The sequence below is a fragment of the Octodon degus genome, unplaced genomic scaffold (genome assembly GCF_000260255.1).
Source record: "Octodon degus isolate 3935 unplaced genomic scaffold, OctDeg1.0 scaffold00130, whole genome shotgun sequence".
In the NCBI taxonomy this organism is placed as follows: domain Eukaryota; kingdom Metazoa; phylum Chordata; class Mammalia; order Rodentia; family Octodontidae; genus Octodon; species Octodon degus.
In genome coordinates this window covers 1231441-1253078 of record NW_004524706.1, presented here as the reverse complement: position 1 = coordinate 1253078, position 21638 = coordinate 1231441, and the positions used below count along the sequence as shown (strand labels likewise).

At 45.6% G+C, this 21638-nt stretch overlaps 1 protein-coding gene across 1 annotated transcript in view; it reads left to right on the top strand.

Annotated features, from left to right (window-relative positions):
- Positions 1-21638, top strand: part of Csmd2 (CUB and Sushi multiple domains 2) — a 607037-nt gene that overhangs the window by 415926 nt on the left and 169473 nt on the right. Inside the window, exons 20-22 of the mRNA XM_012516868.2 lie at positions 4306-4521; positions 5896-6084; positions 11441-11610. Of these exons, the coding sequence (XP_012372322.1) occupies positions 4306-4521; positions 5896-6084; positions 11441-11610 (575 nt within the window). The remainder of the gene's footprint in view (positions 1-4305; positions 4522-5895; positions 6085-11440; positions 11611-21638) is intronic.

The window sequence follows — 21638 nt, the reverse complement described above, 5'->3', positions numbered from 1 at the left end:
GAGACATCTGGAGCCAGGGGTTAGGGGGGCAACCTGCAGCTAAAACCTGTTGCCTTCAAGGAGGAACAGGAATTAGGATGGAACATGTTCAGGCAGAGAACCAACAGCAGGCTATGGATGAGGGACTGGGTCACTTCCTGAGAACCAAGTCAAGTCTCCCCCAGCCCTCAGTGTAGCACCCCCAAGTGTGGGATGGCAAGTGAGACCTATAACCCTTCTTTACCTTTCTCAGCCTCATCTAAGCTAAGTCTAAATCCTAGCTACATAGACATTAATCCAGTTTCTGGAAGTGGCCAGACTTTTCTTCTCCTCTGGAGCTCTGCACAATAAATTCTTTCCAGAATCACCTCCTGTGCCATCCAGGGGAGCAGTGAAGATGCCCAAGCCCTTTGCTTGGGTAACTCTTCATCCTTCTAGACCCACTTCTCAGAAGCCTTCTCAGACCCTCCCGGACCATGCCATCCACCCCAGACTTGTCACACTATGTGGAACTTTTCGCTGGGTCTCCTTGACAGATTCAGAGCTCTTAGACTCTCTGCTTTTAATTCTTTCATACAGTTTCTCCAGCTGCTGTCTCTCAGTCTGCCAAACGAGGAATTCTGAGTATTTTGTGACATGCACTGAAGTTTGTGACTTCAGTTGTGACCCAGACCCTTCTTCTCAGGCTCTGCCCATATGATATGTCTGGTTAACTGAACATTACGCTGCCAGCTCAGATTGCTCCTCAACATATCTCCAGCCAGGGGCACTCCAAACTCCATGAAACTCCTAATTGCCTAGCTTGGCACTTGCCCAGGGAGTTGTCAGTCCAGGAATCTGGAGTGTATGTTGGTGAAGGCGCTAGGACTGGCCTCTCTTAACCCACAAGGCCATCTGGGGACAGATGGGCCAAGCAGAGGACCTTTTATGGCTCCCGCCTGCTGCCTGCCAGGGCTCTGCTAGGCGGTTAGATGCACCATCCAGGTTGCCTCACCCCAGGGATTAAGTGCCACCTGTGAAGAAGACATAGTCACCCACTGTTACAGCTGATAAAAAGAGAACACAAGGGATGCCGAGCAGCTTTGCTGTGGCCTTTGGGCTCACAGGCAGGCATGTGATTCCTCACTTTCCTGCCCCAGGGTGGTGTTGAGGCCATCCCGACAGTTCGCAGTTCACTCCCGCGTGTGCATCTGTCACTCCAAATCTGGATTCCAGCTCCAACATTGGACCTCTCTATTTCTATGGCAATGTCTTCATTTTCTCACAGTGGCCAAAAAAGCCCCAAGCAATCAACACAGCTGGGAAACCCAGGGGTTTCATCTCAGTTGTTTGCTCATCCTTAGAATCCTAGCCAAATGTTTACTCCTCGGGAGGGACCATATTTGCATGCCAGGAGAATAGAGCCCAAAGTGAGGCACTTAATCAACTCGTTTCCGCTTGTTACTGTGTCTGACCCACTCTCCATACAACCCTGTGTTCTAGGGCGGGGAGAAGGATGTTCATTTAGCAGCTCTCTCCATGGAGAAGAGTGCAATCATCTGCACATGTGTCTGCATGTTAGCAGGACACCAAACGTAGGCCCACACCTCCACATGTGCTCTCTGTGCATGCCACCACCCATGACAAGACCATGCCCCCTGCAAAACCCGCACGATTCCCAGTGCACACTCTTCCCTTCTCTCCCTCGTGCCCCACTCTACATTCTTACAGTGCAGGCATCTGTCTCCTCCACTGAGCTGGAATGATTTTCTCAGCACTAAGCAGCAGGCCCAGCATGTGATAGGTGTTTAGGACCCAAGCCCTTGAACGAATGGACACATGGATGCATCTCAGTTGCCTGGACACATGTTATTTGCGAACTACAACCCCTATTTCTGCCACTCTTGCTGGGATCAGTTTCTTCAAAACCATAACCCATGAAGCCCATGTATTCTTGGATCACTAGCTGCTATCAACAGACAGGCAAACATACCTGGACTTTCAAAGTACTTTAGCATCGTGGGCTTGGATCCACTGTCATTTATCAAAAGTATGACAATGATTATCTAGAGATGTTTTTTTCTCAAATGTTCAGATGCCTTCAAAGCAAGTGAGGACTTAGTGAGTGTGCAGATTCTAATTCAAGGGGTCTGCAGTTGAGGCCAATACCTGCATTTCTAATGAACACCTTTGCTCCTGGTCTGTGGACCCCACTCTGCCAGGTGAGCCCAGCCCTACTTGCCTAGCCTTGCAATGCATATGCCGGGCACACTGACTTAGGGTAGGCATTAACACAATTTCCCACATAAGCCCAACTGAAGCCTGGCATGTGCAAGACCTGCTTCAGCTACTAAGGTCCTGCCACTCCATCACCTTCCTGATCTCGCTCCTGCAACCTTGACACCTGCTCTCTTTCTGCAGCTTGGGAGGCAGCATCCTGGATCTGATCACAGCGCTGTTTCTTCAGGCAAATTGCCACTGTTCAGATCCCAGCTACCATCCAGTACCACCTACCAGCTGTGAGATCTCAGACAAAAAAAAAAAAAAAAAAACAAACCAAAAAAAAAAAAAAAACCACCCCCATCTTTTTGTGACTCATTTTCCTTGGGTGCAAAATGGAGATGATAATAGTTGTACTCATGTCTTACGGTAGCTGGCAGGTGTGAATGAATTTTTATATCTTTCCTTCAAGTTGATAGGGCCTGAAAAATAAGATAGTGGTACCAACTTGTGTTTAATGTCAATGGATGTTATCTCTTTTCATTTTACATTCTTAACCTGTCACCCACTAATGGTACTTTGTTATTTTTTAAATCTTATTTATTTATTTATTTGATACAGGTTCTCACTACACAGCTCAGACTCATAGTGATCCTCCTGTCTCAGCCTCCCCAGTGCTGGGATTACAGGCATTCACCACTATGTCTAGTCTTGGTGACCAGCTTGGTGTGGGGCTGGCATGGTATGTAGTACCAGGGATCAAACCTGGGTCTTTGCACTTGCCAGGCAGGCACTTAGACCACCGAGCTATCTCCTCAGCCCAATTGATGGTAGTTTGGTACTTGGTAGGTGCTCTATTCTTGTATTTGTATATACACAGATATTGGATGCGTGTCAGATACTTGTTAAAGGTACATTTACACACTTCCTCTCTCTGATTCTCCTTGCCTTCTCCTTCTTTTTCTCCTCCTATCCCATGTCATTTTTCTCCAGATCCCTGTTTCCCCCTCTCTGACTGTAGGCCTGCTGTCCTTGGCCTTTCTGGCCATGCTATGACTTTGGATCTGCCTCTGTAGTCCCACCTTGACCCTGAATCATAGATCTGCTCTCCCAGCTGCCCACTAGGCTAGCACTGATTGGCTGTATGTGCAGCTGGATGAATTACTTTTCTGCAGCATACTCCTTCTGGCCGAGACACTCCCAGCCCTCCTTCCTTGTCTCCTTTACATTGGGACCTGCTGAATGCTGTCCATCTACTTGCACAGGTCTCACAGTCCTCTCCTATCCTAGGCCCTTCTGCCAAGCCCCATCCTTCCTAGTCCAGCCTATAGCAGCAGCCATTCCAACCCATCTCTCAGCCTCCTCACTCCACTTGTCCTCCTCACAACCACCAATATCTTTCTAATACTGAAATCTGATTCACTCTGATAGAATGACTCCTTGTTGCCTCCCAAGCCTGGCTGCCACCTACCTTTCTACCCTCATTCCAAGTATTTTCCCTGAGTGTGTGCAGCCACACTCTGCAGTCCACAAAGCCATGGAGCCAACAGCTCCCCTAACCCTTGACACAGGCAGGTCCCCTGGCAGGGACGCTCTTTCTTCTCCTACTAAGTTCATTCCTGTGCATCCTTTTAAGTCACAAATCAAGTGCTCACCAATTTCTGAAGCTGTCCTACATTCCCTTGTTCCTGCAGTAAACTGCTGTCCATTCCACCCCATGACACACTGATCTACAATGAACACAGCACCCATCCTTTTGTGTTGTAGCCATTTATTTAAGTCTTATATATCCCCTTGTACCTCGTCCTGGATTCCTGCCTATAGAAATGTTCAACAAATACAACTCATTGTTGAGTGAATTAATGAATGACTTTTAAATATTCTCATGGACCCAACTGTAAATTACCCACAAACTTCATCAACCATAAAGAGCTGTCCCTCTCCTTGTCTGGAACTTGCCACTATCCAGGGGTTCACTGGGATTCACTTGAGTGTTTCCCCCACATGCATGTAGTCATACTCACTAACCAGTATTTGCAGCTCAGAAGCGCTTGTACAGATCTGCCCCACAGCTAGACTGCAGCCGCCGTGGTCTCCTCACCAGCCTGACCCTCTGGTCTTTTGCAGGTGTGTTCTTTACTTTCCATACCTTCCACCTGGAGAGTGGCCATGACTACCTCCTCATCACTGAGAACGGCAGCTTCACCCAGCCCCTGCGGCAGTTGACTGGCTCAAGGCTGCCAGCCCCCATCAGTGCAGGGCTCTATGGCAACTTCACTGCCCAGGTCCGCTTCATTTCTGACTTCTCCATGTCCTACGAAGGATTCAACATCACTTTCTCAGGTAAAGGGTGTGAGAGTCTCTAGGGAGAAGAGAGTGGCAAGCTATTCTATCTTTCCCTCAGTTGTCAGTCCCTGGCCTTCCTAACAGATGGATACATGTCTCTCTCCAGTCTCTGGAAGAAGGAACTCGATACTGCAGCTAAAGGCATTTGTCTCAGACACAAGGAAGAACTTCCTCATAATGATCCCTGAAGGAGTTTGTAGGCTCATTGGGCGAATCTCCTTTTCTGATTCACTCGTAACATGATCTACTCGGCTGTACCACAGGACTTCACAGAAGTCCCCCTCTCTCCCCTAGTAACTCTAAAATTCTTTGCCTTCCACTACTTCCAGCAACTAAAAAATGAAGAGAAAGAAGATTTCAAATGATCATGCTAGAATGTTTTAGTCTCACTTAGGATCTTCATTGCTGCTAATTTTACTGTAATAGACATTTAGCTCTTTGTTTGTGAACCCTGGGAAGTTCTCTCATTTAGCAATCAGGAAGAAAAGAGGGCTCTTGGCTTCTCTTGTGCCAAACCACCTATCATTCTGGTTCCCAGCTGCCTGGGGGCTCCTGGCCATTCCAGCAGGAGCAGGGATATCAGAGAGTTTACTCCTGAGATTACTGAGAGGGTCAATCTCTAGGAATTGGATCACGGCCCAGCATAGCCCCACTGTCCTCCATGTAGAAAACACCTTCCCTGCTTCAGGGCAGCCCTAGCCATGAGACATATCCAGAGAGTGTACCTCAGGTTAAGTGAGAGAGACCATCGCCCTACCACACACGGCCCAGGAAGACTGTGTCTCAGAAGGAAGGAACCCTGTAGGACAAAGAAATGCTATGTCTGTGTTTTGTAACTAGAGACCTCAGGCAGGTCTCTGGCCTGCAAATGCCATCCCTCTGTGCTTACCATCTGCCTCAAAGCCAGGACTGCCAAATGGAAGCTTTGAGTGCAGCACCTTAAATCTCCTCCCTAGTAGGAGCTGTCCAAAGCTGGGTCATAGGATCTGACCCTCTGGAACAAGTTAATGAGATTGATCTGGCTCAGTGTCTCAAGAGAAGTTGCAGGACAGTCCACAGGCCCTGAGGCTCAGGGTCCCAACAGAGATGAAGGGGTAGAAGGAGGGAGACCCTCAGAAGTCCTCCCAGGCAGCATGCCTCAGAATCCACTGCTCACAGTAATAAGGGCCCAGACCTCCTGCCTTGGCCTCCCTGCACATCTGTCAGCCTCAGCTTCCCTGGGATTCACCTTGTCTCTCCACCTCTTATAAACCAGTGTGCCATGGTCTATCCCATTGCCTGTCTTTGTCTCTGGCCCTCTTCCCCTGGTGTTTTGCTCTGTGTGTTTTCCACGAGATGTCCCTGAGCCCAGCCTTCCCACTGCCTTTGCAGAGTATGACCTGGAGCCCTGTGAGGAGCCCGAGGTCCCAGCCTACAGCATCCGGAAGGGCTTGCAGTTTGGTGTGGGTGACACCCTGACCTTCTCCTGCTTCCCCGGGTACCGTCTGGAGGGCACAGCCCGAATCACGTGCCTGGGGGGCAGACGGCGCCTGTGGAGCTCGCCTCTGCCAAGGTGTGTTGGTAGGTGGTCACGTGCTTTCATTTTGCTTCACTTAATGGGGGAGGGCAATTTGTAGGCAATTGGTGTGAGGTGGCGGAATTGCACATGGCAAGCAGTGAATGGGCCTGGGTTTGAGGATGAACTGCAGTGGGACCTTCCTTGGGTGTGGGACCTAACCTCCTTCTGCTCCACCCTCCTTCTCTGTAAAATAAGGACAGTGACATCTGCTCAGTGCGCTATTTTGCAGCCTAACCTGATCTTTGCCAAGTGGAGTCCCATGCACTCTGAAATGAAGTTGACTTCAAAACTGTCACTTCCCCCACCTTCCCACACAAGCCCCTCATTTAAGGATGCCTCTAACAGAGAAAGCTGGATGGGAGGATTGGAATTCAGAAAGGGGGCTTAGGTTTGCCAGTGCAAGGGGTGGGGGCTTGTGCTAGTATGGTGGAGGTGTTTGCCCTGGAGAATCCCTAGGAAAGCTATCCTTTCAGAGGAGGAGGGAAAGGCAGAGGCCAAAGTCCGGGTCATTTACAGAGCACCTGCTACACATCTAGATCCTGGAGATTAAAAAAATGACTAAAACCAGAAAATGTCCGATCGGTCATGGCCTCACATTCTGGTGGGGGGACACAAGCCATCAGCACAGATATGTGATGTGTCCAGCCCTGTTGTGGGCTAAAGAGAAAAAATAGGTCATCTTAGAAAGTGCTGGAGTTAAGGCTGCTCTTTGGTGAAGCATGAGGAAGAAAGGCCTCTCTGTCCAGTTGCATTTTCGCTGACATCTGGAGGAACTGAGAAGGGACAACAGAGCCAAGGCCAGAGCTACGAGGATAGTTGGGCTTGGAGGACCAGCTCGGGAGAGCATTCAGGAGCAAGAGGCTGAGAGCACTAGACACGCTGAGAGCCGAGAGGTGGCCAGTCGGAGGTTGGCACCCAGCCCCACCTGCCTCCTTGCCAGAGCCCTAAAGAAGGTGCGTTAGAGCACCAGACTCAGAGCGCAGGGGCAGATAGAATGAAAGCCCAGAGAGCCGGCCCTTCGCTGGCTGGCCGAAGTTGGTAAGGCTCGTGCCTCTCTGCTCGCTATGTCCATAGAGCAGGAAGATCAGGTGAAACAGGCTGAGTTAGTGCAGTACTTACCGTGCTCGCTGTGAGCCCCAGAACTCACTTAGAGTGAGGTGTTACATAAAACTCCATAAAAAATACACAATAGCAACTGCAAGCAGCACTGCACCTGAAAGAGGAGCAGGCGTCTCAAAAATCCGTGAACAGCTAGGCTGTGGCTCAGGGCTAGGCTGCATGCTTGGCACGCGCGAGATCCTGAGATCTACCCCCAGTACCTTAAGAAGATAAGAAGCGCGTAGGGCCCCCTCACCTGACCACGCCATAGTGCCACGGGCTTTGCAGAGGACAGCTCAGCGGGCTGGAAGGAGGGTCTGAGCCCAGCTGCAGTCACACAGGCCCGAGGCCCAATCTTCCTGCTCTCAGCTTCGTCATCTGGAAGACAGTGATCACCACGTGCGGCTCTCAGGCCTTACTCTAGATGAGGCGACACGGTTTACTGAAACCAGGAGATGCCATATCATTGCCATCACATTTTTTTAATGTATTTAGGACAGGGTCTCACTACACAGATTGGACTGGTAGTGATCCTCCTATTTTCAGCCTCCCAAGTGCTGGGATTACAGGCGGGCACCACCACCCCCAGTCTCAGTTGCTGGCTCAGCGCACCCCGAGGGTGGGGCACACTGGGGATCAACCCTGATCCCTGTGCCTGCGTAAGCAGGTGATTTAGTCCATTTAGCAACCTGGCCAGCCCTAATTACCATATTTTGCCAATAACCATTTTACCAGTATTTGTGGATTCTTAGTCGTTACTTTGGCAATAACCCTCTACTGTCTTAGAGAGGAAATGCTAAGACAGAATTGCAGAATTCTCCTTTTGAACCATTAAGTGATCTCAGAGTGGGTCCCTTCTCCTGTACCCACCCCCAGAGCACCACCTTCAGACCTAGAACTTGACATTTGATTCCGTGCACTCGACTGCCAACAGCTCCTTTCGTCTCTGGGAAAACATCCTCAGCGAGGTGGTTCTGAGGAAAGTTTTTCTTGACTAGGGTTAGGCAGGCCCACAGATGCACGCTCTGCTGAGAGACTGCTTCACTGATCTCATTACACAACTCATCCTTTAGCTTATTATTCCAATTACTGTTTGTTCATGGCACCTCACAATATTTTCATTATTACATTTGTCTCCTGTTTCACATGTTATTAATAATGCAGAGCAATTATAATTACCTCTAATTACCACCATCCTGCCGTGGAGGCTCACAGGAGATATCTCAGGAAGTGCCCACCCAGGCAACGCTCCTGGTGCCATGCGCACCCTAGGTGCTGATGGGATGCCTTAGCCCGCACAGCACAACCAGGAACCTTCCCAGCTGAGGAAGAGATAGACACCCCACAGCTCTAAATCATGGCATGACAGGTGGGTGACACAGACCCTGCCTTCAGGTGCTCCTGTATTTGATATGGATGAGACGGTTCTGACCCCAGAGGACCCCAGTCTACAAGAGACACATTTCTGTCCCTGAGACTCCCAGTGTGATGAAGAAAACCTAACCCTCACCCTCAGGAGCCCCAGAATGATGGATAAGATACAGCCCCTGTCCTGAATGAGACCTTTTCTGACAGGAGCGACAGAAGTCACAGATGTCTGCATCAGTGGCAGCCCTTTCCTGGGCATATGATTGCTTGTTTCTCTGTAACATTTACTTGTTTCCATTTGCGCCTGTCTTTGGCTCCTCGATGCATCTGCTCGCCTCCCCCTGTTACTTTGGAAATCCTCCCAGAAGCAAGAACCATGTCCCTCCACCCTCTCGTATCCTCCCTGGTACTTGAAAGTAAGGCCCTAACAGGAAGTTAGGACCTACAGCTTGGCCAGGGACTAGTCACATCTGAGCTTACTAGCTCTATGTCCTTGCTCCTAAAAGTGTTGGGGGTGTGGGAAAGATGTGAGCCCTGATAGGGTGTAGAGTTATATGCAGGGAGCCAGGGCCTGGAAGACAGGCCAAGGATATGCCGAAGACTGTGTTTAAAGGAAACCAACTGTCAAGCATGAGGCAGGGTGCAGGAGGCATCAATGATGGTGAAGGCACTGGGAACTCCAGGCAGCAAAGGCACGCTTCCTTCACATGAGCTGCAAGGCATAGAGCCCAGGCAGTGGGAGGAGGTGGGCTGCATATCACTTGGCATGGATATGGAGAGAGGAAATGACACTGGCTGAGGACCTACTATGTGCTAGCCACTCCCTGTATAGTCACTTATGTACCAGGTAAAATTTCATGTGTTTGTTATCTACCGCCTTATGAGGATGCTCTTATTGTCCAGAGGAAGACAGGTGAGCCGACCAAGGTTCAGAGTTTATGCGACTTATATCCACCCACCTTGAAAGTCATGCCCATCTTGCTGTGCCCCAGGCCTCAGCCTTCAAGGAGGGAGATGGAGGGTCACTCCAGAGTTGTCATACGGTGTTCAACCGTGCACAGCCCTTCTCAGGGCACCCACTGCCTACACAGTGCCTGTCCACTGCTGTCCCTCAGTGTTAGGCTCCAGCTTCGCACATTCATCTGATAGTTCTATCCTTTCCAAATGGGCTGAGTTCAAAGTTCTCAAGGCTACTTTTCTCCTTGAAGATAATAAGGATTTATGTAAAGTCTTGGGACACTGAACTGGACAGGACCCAAGCAGTGGACTAGTGGAAAGGTAGATTTGGTGGAGGATGTGGTCACCATCTTAAAAGGACCAAGAGCAGCCCTGGGGACAAGCATGTGCTCACAAAACCATATGGCAAAACCCGTGAGAGATGCAACCCAGGGGTTCTCCACACACCCCATCTCTGCTCCCTCAGCCCAGCACACTGCTAGCTCAGGGCAATTAGGGTTGACTTTATGATCGAAACAATGACATCTTGGCCACTTAGGGTCCTCCCAGCCAAGGAGTGCACCTAGGATAAGGACACCAAGGAGTGTTTTGAAAAGCGCAGACTTGCTATGATCAGCCAGAAAGATTCAAGACATGCTCCAAAGTCCCCATATGCCCAGACAAATAATGAGCCTGCCATCTGGACTTGTATTTACATCCTTCTGGACCCTAATTATTTTTAGGCCTGTACATCTTTCTGAGGTCAGTGCATGCCATATTCCTTCATTCATTTAACAAATATTTATTTTACAGATGATCTGGGCTAAGCCTGGAAAATTCGCATAGATCCATCAAGCATGAACCTACCCGTTTCAGGAGCTCTCAGTTTGGGTGGGGGAGACAGGTGAATAGCAAGCTTTAGGGACCAATGAGGTAGATGTCCTAGTACCAGAAGGCAGAGAGAGGGGCTTTGGGAGCAAAGACCCCAGAGTGCCACCACAGGGTCCTCAGTGTGTCCTGCCACTGAGTTGTACCCCTCCATCTGCAGAACTCGACCCAACTAGGTACTGAGTGTGTGTTGGAAGGACAGAAATGACAAACCTCCAAGGACCACAGAGCAGTGAAGGAGGTAGAGACATTAACCAATAAATCAAGTAAGGTGTGATACCTGCTATCAATAACAGTACAGGAACAATGCGGAAAGAATGCCTAATTCTGGAGGAGGTGATTTAGATTTTCAGAGGAGGGTCTGATACCATTAGTTGCTGAATGAAACAGGATTTCAAGGAGGCTGTGCTGAAATTTTCTCCAAAGCCTCCCAGACTCTGAACTCCAAACCCCACCTCTTTGTAAATTAAGAGCCTCAATCTAAATTGCTAAGTGCCAACTCCTTGTCTTCAGACTATAGCTGCTACCTGTGCCTGCCTTAGGGTGTCGGTTGTTGTGACAGTTGACTGAAATGATCTTGTGTCCATCATGGTGTTTTGCACATCAGGGTTAACAATCGTTATCTTGTCTCCTCTTAGTCTCCATCTTCTGGTACTGAAAGCCTCCCTCCCTCTTTCCTAACATCCTCCTTGGTCATTTCTGTTGCTATGATACAAATCAAACAGATGTGGGAAACAACTGCTTTATAACACAGTGAAGGGAAAAGCTGCTTAGTTTCTATTTCTATGAGAGAGAGAGAGAGAGAGAGAGAGAGAGAGAGAGAGAGATACAGAGACAGAGACAGAGACAGAGAGACAGAAACAGAAATAGAGACAGGCAGAGCCATGGGTACCAGGGATATTTTAAGTGTATCCTGCTGATAGGCAGACAGACAGATAAGCAAGCATTTTAGCAAGTAGGCAGGCAAAAAACGTATTACCTTTGTAAAGTTTTCCAGAGCGGTGAGTTGTAGCGGATGCAGCTGATGTGGGTTAATCTGTGGTTATTGTGATTTTCTTTCATTTCCAGCTGAGTGTGGGAATTCTGTCACGGGAACTCAGGGCACTTTGCTGTCCCCCAACTTTCCTGTGAACTACAATAACAATCACGAGTGCATCTACTCCATCCAGACCCAGCCAGGGAAGGGGATTCAGCTTAAAGCCAGAGCATTCGAACTCGCTGAAGGAGATGTCCTCAAGGTAAATTTGATAGATTTTACAGAGTATGTATGTCACGGTGCAACCGTGTTGTCACTCACTTGTTGATCCTCGCATGGATGATCCAAACTTTTTCTCCCCTCCTGTATCCCTAGAGGATGTCTTCACTCACCTGGAAGAAAAGTGAGGACCAAAAAGAAAGGGGTCAGTTAGTGTCAAAGAATATGGTATCAGGGTTTGTTTAGGGACTGCCGACTATTACATACATGTGTGGTCAATTATGGGTTGACCGCAGAACAAAAAATAGTAATGAATTCATTTGGAGCAGCCCCTGGCTCAGGTTTTCCTTTGCAAAACATGACTTTCAAGCTGAATAATGAAGAGCTCTGAGGATGGGTGTGTGTGGTGTGTTTACATGTGGACGCATTGGTGTGTCAGTTAGCTTGTGGATATAGATGCTTTTGTAGGTACACTTCCACATGCGTGTGAATCTGTACATGTATGTAGTTTGGGGGTCTGGGTCAGTGCTTCATGTGTGTGCACTTGTGGAAATTTTCAATAGTGTCAGTCTGGTGCTTTGCACGTGGCAATGAGGTTAAAGAAATTGAATTAAAGACATTGTAATGGGAAAACATGACAGGGCTTGGATAAAAGAGAGAGTTATACAGAGGGAGTTGTTATGACAATAAGTGTATATATATCTTGCACTTTTTAATAGGTCTGATTAAGTAGTTGTCTCCAATAACGGTGTGTGTGTGTGTGTGTGTGTATGTGAAATCAATGGATTGACTTTCAAGATGTCATTATAGTTGTGCCTTAATAAAATGGATAAGGAAAACCTAACCAAGAATAAATCTATTTTCACCCTAGGCCAACGTGTATATTTTTAGTTTACCCTAATAAGTTTTATACTTAGCAGCCAGAGAATTTTTTTTCAATTGTAAATATTTTAATTAGAATTTTTTTCAGGGCTGGCCAAATAGCTCAGCAGATTAAAGCAACTACAAGCAGGCCAGGGGTCAGGGTTTGATCCCGGGGCCTGCCATGCCAACCCCACCCCTGGGGCATGCTGAGACAGTGATTGAGACTGGGCATGGTGGTATGAGCCTGTAATCCCAGCACTTGGGAGGATGTAAACAGGTGAATCACTATAAGTCCAATCCAGTAGTGAGACCCTGAACATCTTGTGGACCATTCCCTAATATACAGAAAGAAAAAAAAAGAATTTTTTTCAACTAAAAAAAGTTGAAACAACCAAACCAAAAGCCACTATTCTAGAAGACCTAAGAGAAAATACTCTGTACTTTCCCTGAGAACACATGTCCTCTACCGTGTGTGTGTGTGTGTGTGTGTGTGTGTGTGGTGTGAGTGTGTGTAAGAGAGTGTTTATACAGTGTTTCTCACACTTACCTAATCCTCTTTGAATAAGAAGTTATACTTGTGAGTGGTCCTGGATGGGCTAGGGACATAGATCAGTAGTATAAGCACCTGCCTGGCAAGCGCAAGGTCCTGAGTTCGATCCCTGGGACCAGAACAAAACAATGAGTGGGGCTGAATGTGCATGAAATAAGACAGAACAATCCTAGTGGACAAGGGTTAGGGACCTGCCACTGGCTTCTACACATCTACTCTCCAAGAGGGTACAGGAGGGCCTTAGGCTCTGCTGAGGACTATGCTCTCTGCTCATCAGCTTTCCCATGACTGGGCTAAAACAGTAATCTGGCTCACAGTCTTGGAAGTCTTAGTCCATAGTCAGCTGGCTCCAGGACACAAACGTCACGGCACAGGAGCTTGGCAGAGCAAAGCTGCTCACTTCGCGGTGGCCAAGAAGCAGAGCAGGGGAACAGCGCCAGAGAGGAAAGGCCTGGGAACCTGAGATGGCCTGTGAGGCCACACCAATACGACCACGCAGACACACACCAAAGTGTGCGCTGATGCCGCCTGCGAGGTGTTCCCTCGTCCAGTCAGTTGCCAGTCATGATCCGCGGCCACACATGTCCTCAGGCTTTGCCTTTGACCCTCACTCCTGCCCATCCGTGTCTGTCTTAAAGGACACATGTAGGTGGCAGTACAAAGGGACCTCCTTCCTGCCGCAGTGCGGATGGAAGGGATGTGAGCTGGGAAGTGCAAAGATTTCCTTGGACAAAGGCTATTGGCCAAAACAAAGAGCTGAGGCATGTGTTGCTAAGGGCTGAAGGGACTGTGAGCAGTGGCTCTGTGCAGGGGACCTGGTCAGGCCAGCAGAAATGACAGCGGGAGGCCCCAAGAACCACAGCTAGTCCCCAAGCTTCCTCCCTAGGTTAGCCTAGACTCAAGGAAGTACCTGACAGCAGTCAACATGCAGTACACTGTCCGGGTTCTGGGCTTGATTAGACGAGCAGATTAACAGACTGGCAGAAGGGAGACTTTCCAAGGTAGGCAGGATAAAAAAGGAGGACCTTGGGGAGAAAGTCTAGGGCAGAGGTCAGGCAAGGATGCCTGTGTTTCTGAAGATAAACCTTCCTAGACCTCGGACTTTGTCTCTGCAGCCACAGCCCAGTTGGCCCTGTTACCCAGCCTCTAAAATGGGCTTGCTTTCTTGACCAAGTGTCCCCCTTATGCGTCTAGGTCTCTGAGTCCTCAGGAAGTCAGACTGTGGATTCTGAGTTGAAAAGCCATTTGTGACCCTGTGACCACTACAATTTCTCAAAAGACATCCTGGGAAGCTAGAACACAGGGGAGATTGGGGCACCGTCATTAGGAACCACCTGATGCTGGCTGTCCTCCCCAACACCCCTCACCCTCCTGGGGAAAGCCCAGGCTCGAGTAGGTCCCAGAACTGCTTCAGAACTAAGATAACCTCAAAGCCATGGTTCTCCAAGTTTTGATTTAGATCTGTCCTCCAAAGCTACAGTCCTCCCCCTCTGCGACTGCAATCAATTATTGTGGCCCTGCTGTTAAGCCTGTCTCCTCTGCCTTAGCAGGAACACACGCAGAAGGAATCCACAGCATGAGAGGCCCCTGCAAAACTTCTAGATTGGCCTTCATGTAACCCGCCTGCATAGCAGAATGCTAAAATAGTCTTGACCCTAAGAACTTGCCTATGCTTCCAAACATGTTTTTACACACACCTGAACTCTGACCAGGGAAATACACCACCTCCTCCACACTTTGTTTCCCAAAATAGATTATTTTGTGCACCTGACTAACCCTCCAAACCTGCGGTCTTGCATTTCTGACCCAGGACATTTCTGTGTTCTTGCACTTGTAACCCCTGATCTCTTCTTTACCCTCAATAACTGCAAATTTCTCAGCTATCACCACGTACACACACTGGCTTGTCTCCCAGAAGCACCTGATTCCTTTGATTTGGGTCCTTACTATGTGATATTGCTACTAGCTTAACATGACCAAGACAAGAAGGGCCTTTAAATGCCAAAATAGAAAAACAATTTGGAGCTCAAGACGGCAAATGAAGCACATGCATGAACTCCCCTGTGGGTTTCCACTAGAATAACTAAAGGAACTTAAAAGACAGAAGAATGTGGAAAATAACTCCTGACCTGTTAGGTATAGGATGTGCCAAGTTCCTGGTCTTCAGCGTTGAGGAATGAAAGAAGGAACCAAAGAAGGAAATTAAGATAGTTCTATTGGAAAGAAGGAAAAGACTAGCTCCTGGATTTCCAGGACAGTTTCTGAGTGAGTGGCCACTGGGAGGGGGGAGGGGTCTCTTTATCAAGGGTAATTTCTAAGGCAAAATCACAACATGGGTACAATGTGGGTCAAACTACAATCAACCTATAAGGTTACAGGCATAGTCACTTAGCTAATGTTGGTCCAATAGGGAAACGAGTCACATGGCAAGGGTCCACAGAAAGAGCAAAGGCATTCTAGACAGGGAGGGATGGGAGTGTGGGTCCAGATGTTCTGGTGACCCACCTGTCATCTGATGCCTCTCTGTGCTCACTGGACCAGGTGGTCCAGCTCATTCCACTAGAATCTCAGATTGCTGCTTCTCTCTGAGGAGGTTTGCAGGCCTCACTATCAGTCTCCACTTTGAGCCCTGGCCCTCTTTAGATTCATCTCCAGCTACAGTTTTGATGTCTTCATCTTTTCTGCCGACTAGCTTGAGGGTCCAATCGCTCTCAGACTCCATATTAATTCCTGCCTAACTTAGCTGTCTATACTAGTGCATGGCTGGTGGCTAACAAGAGTGGTTAGACTGAAGCTCACCAGAGACAAGCGCCATCTCTCTCTCTCGCTCTCGCTCTCTCTCTCTCTCTCCCTCTCTCTGTCTACCTCTCTTTCGCTCTCTGTCTCTCTCCCTATCTCTATCTCTCTCTCCCTCTCTCTCTTTCTCTCTCTGTCTCTGTCTCTGTCTCTGTCTCTATTTCTGTCTCTGTTCTGTTTCTGATTCTCTCTGTCTCTGTATCTCTCTTTATCTGTCTGTCTCTCCCTCTGTCTCTCTGTCTCCTCCCTCTGCCTCTCTCTGTCTCTCTGTCTGTCTCTGTCTCTCTCTCCCTCTATCTCTCCCTTCCCTCTCCTGTCCTCTCCTCTCCTCTCTTCTTTTCTCTCTCTCTCATCTCAGCTCTCTCCCTCTCTCTCTCCCTCTATCTCTTTCTGTCTCTCACTCTGTCTCTCCACTTCCACCTCAGTCTCTCCCTCCCTCTCCTTCTCCCCCTCTCTTTCCCTCTCTCTCTGAAATGGCCCGCTTGCTATGGTCTCTTTCAGTTTACCTTTTCTCCTTCTCCATTTCCATTCTCCCTGTCACCAAGGAAATTAACTGGTTATGCACGGACATTCAGTAGATTAGAAGCAGGGCCCTATGTGAGGAGCCGGTGCTAACTGCCCCTCTGTATGCAACAAAGAGCAGAAGCATCCTCTATAAAGCTCCTCGTTTATATTCTTAACATGACTTGGGCAAACATTATATTTATGGCACAAAAATAAACAATAATGAAGACAGCAATCTGAGATGAGGAAAGATTGAATGGAAATGAAAAAACATGATCACTCAATTAAACAGTGGAATGCAGGCGATGAAGAGAGGCGGTAAAATCACACAAAAATGAAATCAGTTCATGATATGATACACAGGAGAGCTCCCAAGTCGCATGAGATGTAAAAAGAGTCTTATGTATTAATAAAATATACAATTGATCCATAGTAAAACTTTATGCTCCAAATCATATAGCATGAATAAATTAAATAAAAACTGCTAGAAATGGCAAAGAAATTTTAATAAAGTTACAGTCGTCTTGGAAGATTTTAATATACTGTTAGTCTCTGATATAGCACCAAGGTTAAAAACAAATAAGGAATTAGGCAGTTTGAATAATAGAACAAATTCAAAAAATGTAGTAGAAAGACACTTTTAAATTTAAAAAAATACAAACAGGCTGGGCGTGGCTACACACACACACACACACACACACACACACACACACCTGTAATCGCAGCACTCAGGAGGCTGAGGCAGGAGGATCACTGTTAATCTGAGGCCAGCCTAGGCTACAAAGTGAGTTCAAGGCCAGCTTGAACTATATAACAAAACCCTTTCTAAAAATAACAAAACAAATAAATGATAACAGCCAGAAATGAGTGGAAAAATTAAAAAAAATTTTAAATAATAATGATGACAAAACAACTTTTTAAAAAAGTAACTAAGAAAATAGAAAAACTGATCAATGACCAATCAAGGAATAAAGAAGTAATAAATGTGTAACACCAAGAATGAAAACAGGAACACAATCATAGATGTAGCAGAGGTTATGAAAGTAAGAAAATAGTTGAAAATTACTCTAAGGCAAGAAATAGAAATACAAAAGCTCAAGTGAAATGGAAATTTTTGTAGATAAAATGTACTAATACAATAAAATGAAAATCCGAATAAAACAGAAACTATTGGAGTTCCCTTCTGTTGTCTCTCAGCAGCCTCAAGCCTAGACTATTTTGCAGGTGTATTTTTAACAAAACTTTAAGGAATAATTTATCCTGAATAATCCACCCAGCCTAGAAAAGAGAAAAACAAAAACTCATCACCCAACTCATGTTTTTTAAGTGTAACAAAATAGACACACTGATATCAAAGAATAGAAGGCATTGATAGAGGCTGGGGTAACGGAGGAAATAGGGAGCTGATGATACAATGGGGGAAAGCCACAAGTACACGTGGGGGTAGGGCCTTGCTTTTTAGATCTACTGTACACCACAGTGATATAGTAAATAATAATGTATTTTACATTTTGACACCACAGCACAAAAATGATACGTATTCAAAGGGATGAATATGTTAATTAGCTTGATTGAATTTTTCCACTTTGTACTTATAACATCATTTTGTACCCCATAAGTATATGCAAATATAATTCTTTGATTTCTGATTTTTAAAAAGCAAAATAACCAGAAACTGGAAATGATAGGGCAATCTTTATGATCCTAAATCTAAAGCTCCTAGACATAATATCAGATCAAATGCACTTGTGTATTAAGACAAAGATGACCAAGTGGACTGATTACAAGAATGTATGAGTCTGTCGGCAACAGAAAAACTCCTGTGATATTTATCAGGCAGACCACATGCAGTTACTAGTTTGTAAGTCAAGTGCTTCAAATCTTCGCAATTCTATGTGACTCCTCGAATATCCTATCAAAAAGTTATAGCAGAGAAGCACATGATCCTAAGTCATCCCAAACATCACTTGATGACCTCCAACACTCATTCATTATTTTAGAATTATTTCCTAAGACTATGACTGTAACCTGCTCAAAGTGGTAAAATTTCTACCCAACACCTACACCAAATATTGTACTTAACGACAAAACCTTAAAGATTTAAGTACCTTTAATATTTAAGATATTACTGTTTTATCTATAATAATTTTTGTCATTAGAACTGTACAGATTTCTTGGCTTATACTTGTTCCTAAATATTTTATTATTTTCATAAGACAAAAATTAAAGACGTCCAGTCAACTCAGGCTCAAGAGCAGTGGTTCTGACATCAGTATAGTGGTACCAGCATAGGACCAAGATATTTGGTCCTATGACTACATATCTGGGTCGCAAGATATTTCAGTTACACCAAAATGAACTAAGATATTTCTTAGTTACTAAGAATGACTAAGATATTTCAGTTACAGCTTTTCCTCACTGTTCGCGTGCCTGCAAGCATGGTGAACGTTCCCAAAACCCGGCGAACTTTCTGTAAGAAGTGTGGCAAGCACCAACCCCACAAAGTGACACAGTACAAGAAAGGCAGAGATTCTCTATATGCCCAGGGAAAGCAGAGTTATGACAGGAAACAGAGTGGCTATGGTGGGCAGACTAAGCCGATTTTCTGGAAAAGGCCAAAACTACAAAGAAGATTATCCTGAGGCTTGAGTGTGTTGAGCCCAACTGCAGATCTAAGAGAATGCTGGCTATTAAGAGATGCAAGCATTTTGAACTGGGAGGAGATAAGAAAAGAAAGGGCCAAGTGATCCAGTTTTAACTTTTCGTGTTTTTTATTGTGAAGACAATAAAATCTTGCTGTGTTCACTTCAAAAAAAAAAAAAAAAAGATATTTCAGTTACACCAAAAATGAACAAAAGAAGCTTTAAAAAAGTGAATAAATATAAAAATTATTTCATCATTTAAAAAGTACAAAAGAACCACTAGTAAATTGATCAGAACCAACAATATAATTCAGCAAAGTAGCTGATATTTCTACAACCAATTAAAACATAATCAGGAAATAAAATCTCATTCGTAATAGGAATGAAAACTATGAACCATCTAGGAGTATGTCCTGAAAGGCATGGCTAATCTTTACTAAGAAAATATTGAAAGTTCATTTTAAGGACAGTACAACTAAATGCAGAGAGATGTCATGATCAATTCACAGAAGAGGACAGGAGAGTTGTTGACAAATGTACAATTATTATCATCATTTACTCTCAGTGGCAATCAAGGAAATACAAACTAAAAAGGAGATCACATTTCACACTCATCAGACTAGAAAAAATAGTAATGCCTGAAAATGCCAAGTGTTGGCATTAAATTATGGAGTCACACATGCCCCTCCTGTGCGGTCCATGGGAGCCTCGGTTGGTAGGTGCTCCGCTAGGGAGGCAGTAGCCAGCAAAGTTGAAGGTGTGCTTTCCCATGCCACCTTCTTCTTTCTGGAGGAACTCAAGCACACACGTACAAGCGGATATGCGGAATTGCTCAAAGAAATGATTCTCACGTTAAAAAAAATTGTGTGAAAACTTCTCTACATAGCATATTCATTTTGAAACCATCCACCTTCCCAACCCATCTTATTAGAAGCAATGCATGTGCATAGATTCTCCTCGATTTCCCGGAGAGTTCTTCCCATCACCTGTGTATAGTGATGAACTGGACCATTGAGCAGTAGCCTGTTAGGTAATAAACATATAGAAATGATCAATTCCCAACAGCAGCCAAAAATATAAAGCTACCCAGGAATAAGTAACATATTTTACTGAGAGACACCTTGATTAAATGGAGCCAAACATCATGAATATGGATTAGGAGACATAATATCACACAGGTGTATTTTTCTCAAATCAATTTGTACATTTCATATAACTCAGTCAGAATGACAAGTTTTCTTTGGGGGGGCAGTGTTATTTATTTTTTAAATGAGGAAAATTCTTCAGGTTTTATATATGAGTGAATATGAAAGGATTTTTTGAAGTGAACATCCAAAGGTGGACTTATCCCACTACTGTGAATACTGTATTTAAATGTATTATAAATCTATCATAACTAAAACAGTATGGGTTATGCACAGGAATAAATAAGATAAACTTACAATAAAATAATAAGTTTACTTTTAAAAAATTTATAATGTACATGTGAATTATACATACACAATAAACATGGATTTAATACTGGTGGTGGGTGGACACTTTACAAACAGAGTTTTGTTAAATGATTAACCAACTGGGGAAAATAAGGTACAATCTTATATGCCAAAATAAATTCCAGGTGCATTTAAGGATAAAATTTCTGAAGGAAAATGCTCATTAGAACTTTTCACATTCCAAAGGGCCAGCCAAATAGCTCAGTGGATTAAAGCACCTGCAAGTAGGAGCAGGACTGGGGTTCGATCCCCAGGTATGCTGTGATGATCCTACCCCCAGGGCACACTGAGACAGCAGTTGAGACTGGCGTGGTGGTGCATGCCTGTAATCCCAGATCTTGGGAGGCTGTAAACAGGTGGATCACTTCAAGTCCAATCCAGTAGTGAGACACTGAATACCTTGTAGACAGGTCCCTAAAATAGGAAAAGAAAAAAAAAAAAAAAAAAAAGGAATTTTGCACATTCTAGATTTTGCTGACTACCTGCCCAGGGCATTATTTATGTTCTTCTGTCCTTGGTATTTTGAATAAGACAGCGGATGGATTCAATGTCTTCAGCCAATCAGGTCTGATTCTTTTCAGCAAGATAGTCCTACAAGTGGTGGTTTGCTTCCTTTAAGAGGTACCCAGTTCCACCAAAAAAAAAAAAAAAAAAAAAAAAAGCAATCTCAAGAACCCAGTTCTATCCACAGTACCACCTGCCACACTGGCCCCAGAACCCCAGGTGCACTGTGCTAGCCCCAAAACCAGGCATGGTGGCCCATGCCTGTAATCCCAGCACTGGGGAGGCTGAGACAGGAGGATCACTACAAGTCTGAACTGCATAGTGAGACCCTGTATCCAATAAATAAATAATGAAGTATTAAAAATAAATTTTAAAAATAATTTTAAAAGGTACACAGTGTCTGGATTTTTCCTATTATGACGTTAGCAACTATTGGTGATTGATGCCTCAATCCATTCACTCTAATATATGTTCTGATGGATAAAAATATGTATCTAACGATTTGCCCGTGACAGGGGACAGCTCGTGTGTGTTGGAACCCCAGGATTCTCTCTCACTCTATCAGTAATATAAACCAGCTGCACATGGGACATGAAAACAGACTGGAGGCTCTGAGGCGCCTGAACAAATCTCTGTAATATACAGCACCGCTGGCATGAAGGATGGCTTCTTTTAGGAAGTTTTGCTTCATAAATAGCAAGATGGAAATATTGTTCCA